At 42.2% G+C, this 9,102-nt stretch overlaps 2 protein-coding genes across 2 annotated transcripts in view; both read left to right on the forward strand.

Annotated features, from left to right (window-relative positions):
- Positions 1-4,218, forward strand: part of LOC123976597 — a 23,502-nt gene extending 19,284 nt beyond the window's left edge. The window contains exons 4-6 of the mRNA XM_046058902.1: positions 3,669-3,833; positions 3,915-4,019; positions 4,116-4,218. Coding sequence (XP_045914858.1) covers positions 3,669-3,833; positions 3,915-4,019; positions 4,116-4,159 — 314 coding nt within the window. The 3' untranslated portion in view covers positions 4,160-4,218. The remainder of the gene's footprint in view (positions 1-3,668; positions 3,834-3,914; positions 4,020-4,115) is intronic.
- A 1,808-nt stretch (positions 4,219-6,026) lies between these two features.
- Positions 6,027-9,102, forward strand: part of LOC123976721 (saxitoxin and tetrodotoxin-binding protein 1-like) — a 26,169-nt gene continuing 23,093 nt past the window's right edge. The window contains exons 1-2 of the mRNA XM_046059069.1: positions 6,027-6,149; positions 6,615-6,760. Coding sequence (XP_045915025.1) covers positions 6,027-6,149; positions 6,615-6,760 — 269 coding nt within the window. The remainder of the gene's footprint in view (positions 6,150-6,614; positions 6,761-9,102) is intronic.

Below are 9,102 nucleotides of genomic sequence, written 5' to 3' on the forward strand. Positions count from 1 at the left end.
AATGATCAGAGAGAGCAACATCAGTCACCACAACCTTGGAAATGTCCAGACCCTTGGAGATGACCAAGTCCAAAGTGTGCCCCTTATTGTGTGTGGGCTCCGTCACATGTTGAGTCAGTCCATAATTATCAAGAACACAACACAGTTCTTTAGTCCCTCTGTCCTGGGGGTTGTCAACATTAATATGTTAAAATCACCAACAATAACCACACAGTCAAAGTCAATACAGATTATAGACAGCAGTTCACCAAAGTCATCAAAAAAATTTGCACAGTATTTAGGGGGCCTGTAGATATTTAGAAAAATAGCTCGAAGAGGAATTCAGCTGAAGAGCCACATATTCAAAAGAAGCAAAATTCCCATAAGACATCTTTTTGCATTGGAGGGAGTCATTAAACAAAATGGCAACTCCACCTCCTCTCTTATGCACTCTAGCTTCACTCATAAAACTGAAGCTGGGAGGGGAAGACTCGATAAGGACAGCTGCACTGTTATCTTGGTCCAACCAAGTTTCAGTTAAAAACATGAAATTAAGATTGTGAGTGATTATAAAATCATTGATTAAAAAATGTTTTCCTGCCAAAGACCTAACGTTTAACAAAGCTAATTATAGTGTGTTAAAAACATTATCTGGCCCACTTTTTTCCTGATGAGGAATGAATGAATCTTTATTGTCCACCGAGATGGACATTTTTCTTTGGCTCACAAAGATATACAAATGAACATTCAAACAACATGAAGCAGAGTAAAGGAAATTAACAAATAAACCGATCAGAAAATATCATATAAATAAATGTACTTTAAATACATCAGGGTAATCCATTTGCTGTAGTGACTTGGTTTGATTCAGGATACCAATAGCATTTGGGACAAAAGATTTCCTAACAGTACTTTTTGCGAGAGGCACCCTGAAGCTCAAACTGGCTAGAAAGAGGGTGAGTGCTGTCTGTAGTGATTTTTCAAGCCTTCTTTCTCATTCTGTCAGAATATATTTGAGTCAGATGTTTTTGAGGATGTCCTACTATTTTACTAGCCATTAACACTATCCTGTTAAGCTTGTTCTTAAGCTTGCAATTTAGATGACCAAACCAAGCAGAGAGATGAAAGGTTAGAACACTTTCAATGTGTGTGATGTAGTTCAATAATCTGAGCACTAACGCCCAGACGGTTCAGACTTCTGAGGAGATTAAGTCGTTGTGAACATTTCTTAAAAATATAATCTGTATTATCTATAAAACTCAGATGTTTGTCGAGAACCGTGCCTAAACGTGCCTAACTGTTTCCAGTTTCAACTACTTGACCATTAAGTACAACTGGCTCTGTTGTTATGTCTTCTTTATTGCAAAAGATTAGCTCGTTTGTCTTTGCCACATTGATTTCTAGCTCGCTATCTTTGCACCATGTTTCAAGGGCCTTTACATGTGCTAAATAAGAGGCCTCACCAGAGGGGTGTTTTTTTTAAGGCCACATCATCAGCATATTTAATCAGCTTAAAAGGTACTATTATTTATGGAAAATTCATTTGTGAATAGAGAAAAAAGCACAGGGGAAAGAACGCTGCCTTGTGATAGTATGCACTCCTGACAAAAACCCTCTGAGGGCGACAGGAAAGAAAGTCTCTGATCCAAAGAACCAAGGCCTTATCTATCTTAATATTGGCTAGTCTTTGCAGAAGAATATGTAGCTTCATAGAATTAAATGCTGCACTAAAGTCTATGAATAGAACTCTAGCTAGCCCTTTAGGGAGTGCGAGCTGTTTTGAAATAGAGTCTATAAATATCGGTGCGCCTATAGGAAGATTTTCACAGATATCATCACATTCACCCTCATCATCCACAGCATCAAACCTACAGAAGAACATCTACAAGACTTTGACTGCAAACTACAGTACTGTCACCCTTATTGCAACTTTTTCCCATTAAGATGTTTAAGCCCTCCCAAGCCTGTTTTATATTCCCACTGAAGAATTTACTCTCTAGTTTGTTTTTATATTCAATTTGTTCCCTAATGATGTCCCCCCCGTAGTTGTTTCCTTTTTTCCTGCACTAGTTCCATGTTGCCTGAACAAAAGGCAATCTTTCTTTCATTAAGGCAGGTTTTAAGTTTTTTGGAAACCCAGGGTTTATTATTTGGGAAAATTCTGATAGTCTTTGTTTCAGATACACAGTCCTCACAGAACTTAATATATGATGTTATAGTGTCCGTGTGTTCGTTCCCATCCTGATATGATTCAAAGAAGGTATCCCAATTTGTGTTGTCAAAATGGTCTCTGAGTTGATCTTTGTTTGCTTCAGACCACATCTGTATTTGCTTGATAACTGGTTTTGTCCTTTTGAGCATGGCTTTATATTTAGGCAGGAGATGAATTATATTGTGATCGGATTTCCCTAGAGGTGGTCTACACACTGCTTTATATGCCTTAGAGATATTTCCGTAGCAGCGGTCAAGGGTCCGATTTAACCGTGTAGGACAGTCAACATATTGATGAACAGTGGGCAGATGTGTAGACAAGTTACATGAGTTAAAGTCCCCAAGGACAAAGACAGGCTGGTCAGCAGAGCGGGCAAGTGCATCATTATAACTCATATTATTTTTTCCCCCGCTGCTGCATCATTCGGTCCAGGCACATACATGAGAATAATAGTAATTTGACCAAACTCTCGCGGGAGGTAGAATGGTCAAAAGGATACAGTCATAATCCGGTGTGCACACCTGCTCCAGAACGCAATATTGTGTAGCCCAACGATTGTCGACAAATAAACACCCCCCCCCCTCCGATTGATTTGCGTGAGCTACACTCATTTCTGTCTGCTCCTATGGTAGTGTACCAGGCTAGAGTTGGAGTGTCATGATGGTTTTTAAGCCATGATTCCGTCAAACACACGAGGTTGCTTTGTCTGAATTCACAGTCATGTTCTGCTCTTAACGCCATTTCATCAAGTTTGTTGCTTACCGATCGAACATTGGTCAGAGTGATGACAGGCAATGGGAATCTATTGCCGCGTCTCCAAAGTCGGTGCCTCACACCTCCCCTTGAGCCTCGCTTTTTCTTTGCTTTCTACTTCCTTCTGGCCATTCAGCAGGCCGTCGGATTTCCATACAATCGACAGGAAGAGTTGGTGGAGCTACACCGATCACGAGTGTAAATTAGGTAGTCTTGACGGCCTGAAACAATCCCCAGTTCCAAATGCTGATAGGCAAAGTAGTATCCATAGCAAAGCCATTTTCATGACGAAAAATTTCATAGAAAAAAGCTTTAAAATGCTAGCAGGTAAAAACGTTTAGAAACACAGACAAACGGTGAGCACAGGGTCGACAGCAGGCCGCGCCCCCGGAAAGCTGTTTATCCCCAAGGGACTGAGGAATTAATACTAAATTTGCAGGATATGTTGAGTGCTTCCTGTTTCTTAACAGTCACCAAACTGCACTTTCACAGGTCTCAGCAGTAACATCTGATAAAAAAAAAGTTGGCGTTGGGAGTGGGAGTTGTAGAGGTGTATTGAGGATTCTTTGAGTGGCGTGTCTGTGGTTGCATTACGTCAAGCACAAAATCAGTTTCCACAGTACGATTTAACAAGGCACATGTTCTGATGTTTTCAGTGTACGAGCTAAATCATCTGATTCCAACGGACATTGCCGGTGTTTTCTGAATATGTTTCTGTCCCCAGTACCTAACATCACCTCTGAGTTCCACGTGCTGCCGAGCTGCCAAGGCTGTCTGGTCTTCAGCATCAACAACACTGCCAGAAACCTCAACAAGATTCATCAACTTCTGAAAGTTGGTGGCACCTTTCCAGAGGAGGAGGTCATCAGTCGGGCTGTTTATCTGCTGGGTAGGATGGAACGAACCAGAGAGAGTAACTCACTCATTTCCTATCCGAAACATTCATCCATTTTGTTTTTGTTGTTTCCAGGCAGCGAGTCGACCTTAAAGGACTCGGACTTGGAGCGTTTCAAGCAGCAGGCGAGCTGCCTCGGCTTCTCCGGAGAACCAAACTACCACTACGACCCCAAGAACGGTGCTCGACCTTTAAACCTGTCTGATCGAACAATGTAATCAGGATGTGTGCAATCAGACAGAACTGATTTCTTTCTCTTTGTCTTCCACTCTGCAGGTTTCTGTGATGAAGGCGAGAGCATTAAGATTACCTTCAACTGAAGTTTAAAAAATATTTCAACCTGAAACTGAGAAAATAAAGAGACAAAAAATGACTCAAATATCAAGCGTGTGGTCAAAGTTCAGTGTTTTTTATGATCTAATAAAATGATTCAACAAGGTTTTCAAACTGTGAGGCGCCTCCCCCGTGGTGAGCGGGAGCATTAAAGGTGAGAGAGGAGGGAGAGAGGTGAGGCAAAGTCACCCACTAACCCCAACAACAGGTCATTATTGTAGTGTGTCTGCAGGTGGAGCTGCAGCAGTGACTTACAGCTCATGGAGGAGATTAAGATACTGTAAACTACTGTACACTTTCTGACAGATTGCTGCGGTTTGTGTCATAAATCTGTGTCACTTACACTTTCCGATATTATTATCTGTATCTCCGATTACAAGTTTTCTTTAAGTTTTCTTCAGTATCGCAGGAATCCATTGATCGGTATCTGGACATCCAGGGGTTCACTGCTAACTAATAATAAATATAACAAATACAAAAAACATTAGACATCCTGTTTACATCCCCCCAAAGCATTATGGGAATATCACCCAAATAAAATGAAATGATATATTTCTGTCACTATTCATGTTTTTCATTAATAAGGCTCAGACTCCACATACAAGAACAACTGTTAAATAAAAACAGTGGATTCATTAAGTTACTTGTTGGTATTTTGTTCTTGATTAACGACTGCAAACTTTATTCAAAAATGACAATAAAGAGAAACTTTAACTAAAAACTAAAAGCCTTCATCGGTGTGTTGGTCAGTAGAACAGTCTGTCTGTCCGTCTGTGTGGGTGGACGTTTGTACATTCGTCTTTTGGATTTTAACCCGACGCGACCTTGAGAGAGAGATTTCTCGTAATCATGAGGACGATGAGCTTGTAAACCTCCTAATATGTTGAATATATATCAAATGTACTTTCAGAATGGAATTATTCAGAATCCAGCCCAATCACAGAGTTCCATTCAAGTACAGAGGTATCAGCTTGATCGGTACAGTTTATAGATTGTAAATAATGCATTACATTTATAAAGCGCTTTATCACTGAAACTCAAAGCGCTTCACAGTGAAGTGGGGGGGCCTCACCTCAACCACCGCCAATGTGTAGCACCCACCTGGGTGATGCACGGCAGCCATTTAGCGCCAGAACGCTCACCACACATCAGCTTGAGGCAGAGAGGGAGGGAAACATGGAGCCAATTACTACGGGGGATGATTAGACGGCCAGATGGTGAAAGCCAGGTTGGGAATTTTGCCAGGACCCCGGGGAACCCCCTACTGTTTGCAAGTGCCGTGGGATCTTTAATGACCACAATGAGTCAGGACCTCGGTTAACGTCTCGTCCGAATTGTATTTGGCCGATAGTTTCCTGGAGTGTTGGTGGAAGAGCAGAGAGGTATTGATCATATTTTAACTTTGGTGAGAGCTAGACAACAAGAGGGTGAAATCACATGAGCTTGTTTTGAAGAAAACCTTTGACTGGATCAATGGAGATCTTTTAGACTATCTAATAATTTGCTCTGGCATTGATGGTAAATGTTATACTCCCAAATAAACCTTGTACAAAGTCCCAGTTGCATAATTGCAGTTAAATAATCAGACCTGGCTGGTTTCCTTCTCCATTTGGAGTGGAGCAGGAGCATGAAGATGATCTTTCAAGATGTTTTTCCAGCTTCTGGCTATTTTATGATGAACGGTGTCATTGCGGTGATTGTGGGGTTCAGAGGGTTAAACAGAAATACAGAAAACGAACCAGAATGGAAACAAAGGGTCGATCAGAGTTCAGTAACAGTCTGTGTACACACACTTTGTACCTGTTCTGCTGTCCTGACAGAGCAGGGTGTGTTTGTTTTTGGTCTCAGAGCAGGATGATTGTTGTTAAGCAAGCGGTGCTGCTGCTGCTGGTGACGGCAGTTGGCACCAGTGCAGCGCCAACCCCCGAAGACTGTGACGGTCTGACTAAAAAGCTGCTAATGAAAGACCTGGACAAGGTGAGTCTGTTTGTGGTCAGCTTGGTGCCTGAGACCAACCATCCATCACTCCTGGGGGACCGATCTTTAACAGTCAAATATTTTAGTTTAAATCAACTCTATACAACTTTCAGCAGGCTAACATGCTAACAATGGAAATGCTAACATGTTGATCTTACCATGTTCACCATCTTAGTCTACTGTTTTAGCATGCTAACATTTGCTGTTTAAGTATTGGACACCTTAACATGGTGACCTGATGAAGGCGCTACATGAAAGTTCAGAGGAACATTATTACAGTTAGTCCTGGGGGGAATATGAAGTCTGAACCACATTTACTCACAAGCTATCCAACAGCTGCTGAGATGTTTCAGTCTGGTCCGCAGTGGTGGAAAATCTTTGCAGAGAAGACAGGACGGATATTCACTGTTCTCAGTGGTAGCTTTAGCTCTGTCTGACTCTGGCCTGTCCCCCGTGCTCCTGCAGATTTTCGGGGACTGGGTTCTGGTCTGGGCTGTCTCTGACGATCTGCAAGACTTCGACCTGGTGGTAAACTTCTCCAGCTCCCACGTCGAGCTCCAACTTCTCCCTGACAACAAAACCATCATGTACAAGGAGAGAAACATGTTCCTGTGAGTGCTTTCATTAGAAATGACTTTCACTAGCAAGGACTACACATTCAACAAGATGACAACAAGATTGTGTATGAGGCCTGAACTCGCTTGTACTTCTTTGGTTTGCTGCTGCGTTGCGGGGAGGCTTCGGTGGGGAATCATCCCAAAGCCTCCAGTTACTTGAGACAAGACTGAGATCTTTCAGATCTGAACGAATGTAGCGGTGGTTCGCTTGAGAGGATCAGTGGCCCGTGATTTGTAATTAGTGTTCTGGGATGCCATTTGAAGTGACCAAAGTAATGTGGCAGAAGTTCTGGTGGAACCAGATCAAGTAGCCACTTATCCAACTCAGATGAAGACAGGGTCTGTCTTGGTCATGATCTGGAATTTGAAAATGCTTGATGATTAGACCTTGAAGAAAAAGTCAGGTGTAAGCTGACTGGGTTGATTGGTTTTATTGTTCAAGTAGAAAACCATGGTGTCATCTGAGAAATGAGACCCGTCTGAAAGGCAGACGTGACGGCATGGGCTGAAGTCAAGAGTAGAAGCAATGAATATGGAGGTTCAAGCAACATGGGGGGTGTTGCATCTGTATCAGAGACTTGAGACTTGACCTTGAAAGACTTCAGACTAGACTTGGACTCGAGGTGCAGGACTCGTGAACAATGTTTATTTTTGGGAAACGTCTGATGAGCGCGCTGTTATTCCGTTCCCTGCGTTACCTATAACCTGCCTACATAACACAACTACGTATGTACTGAGCGAGGCCACACGTGACAGAGGACAACAAACACAGGTGACCGCCGACATAACATGCAAATAGCAAACAGCAAAGGTTTGTCTTTGTGAAACTTTACCGTTTCTTTTAGCAGAATAATCACAAATGTGGCCAAATAAGTGTTTGCAGTTTATAGCGTAACCAGGCCTGACATTTACGTGAGTATAGGCAATAATAGAAGCCTGTTGGATTATGTGTTTGGTAAGTCTATGTCTAATAAGACTGAAGACGGTGCTTAACATAACTTACTGCTGAGTTATATTTAAAATGAAGACATGAGCTCTTTTACAATTATCCTTATGACTCTTTTACCCATTAATTTACTGGCTGTTAAAATACCTTTAAATGGCCAATACGACCCATAACATGCAGTATTTCACTTGCCAGATGGTGACTGCAGCCTCTACTTATTGACTGAATGGAAGTTTTATTTAACGTTAGTTAAACGACCATGGCGACTGTCGTTTCCACAGCCAGGAGCACTAACGAACCAGCGGTATCGATGATCCTAGCTAACGACCTGAGTTTCCCTACCAGTCAGTCAGAACTGAAGAAGTCTCTTGGATGAGGGACGAAACGTCTTCTAGTTTCTTCTACCAAGTCCAGTTGCCCTTGACCTCAACCTTTGTTGGATAACTATGACCTGGATGACTGAGAACCTTCACAGACAATGTTAGTTAACGTAACACTGGTTTGAGAGTCTGGGGGATGTGTTGACTTACAGTAGTTTATAAGCTGTCCTTAGCTGTAGACACATTAGGCTACATGGTTGTGCTCTGTAAGTGAAAAACAGGCTACAGTTACAGAATCACTTATAGCTATTCAGTGTAATAAGGTTTAAACTCAGCAGGTGATACAACATTCATTATAACCATGAGTGACTTGAGACTTGACTTGGACTAGCTTAAAGACTTGAGACTTGACTTGGACTCTAGCTCAGAGACTTGAGACTTGACCTCTAGCTCAGAGACTTGAGACTTGACCTCTAGCTCAGAGACTTGAGACTTGACTTGGACTAGCTTAAAGACTTGAGACTTGACTTGGACTCTAGCTCAGAGACTTGAGACTTGACCTCTAGCTCAGAGACTTGAGACTTGACCTCTAGCTCAGAGACTTGAGACTTGACTTGGACTAGCTTAAAGACTTGAGACTTGACTTGGACTCTAGCTCAGAGACTTGAGACTTGACCTCTAGCTCAGAGACTTGAGACTTGACTTCTAGCTCAGAGACTTGAGACTTGACTTGGACTAGCTTAAAGACTTGAGACTTGACTTGGACTCTAGCTCAGAGACTTGAGACTTGACCTCTAGCTCAGAGACTTGAGACTTGACCTCTAGCTCAGAGACTTGAGACTTGACTTGGACTAGCTTAAAGACTTGAGACTTGACTTGGACTCTAGCTCAGAGACTTGAGACTTGACCTCTAGCTCAGAGACTTGAGACTTGACTTGGACTAGCTTAAAGACTTGAGACTTGACTTGGACTCTAGCTCAGAGACTTGAGACTTGACCTCTAGCTCAGAGACTTGAGACTTGACTTGGACTAGCTTAAAGACTTGAGACTTGACTTGGACTCTAGCTCAG

The sequence above is a fragment of the Micropterus dolomieu genome, linkage group LG09 (assembly GCF_021292245.1).
Source record: "Micropterus dolomieu isolate WLL.071019.BEF.003 ecotype Adirondacks linkage group LG09, ASM2129224v1, whole genome shotgun sequence".
In the NCBI taxonomy this organism is placed as follows: Eukaryota; Metazoa; Chordata; class Actinopteri; order Centrarchiformes; family Centrarchidae; genus Micropterus; species Micropterus dolomieu.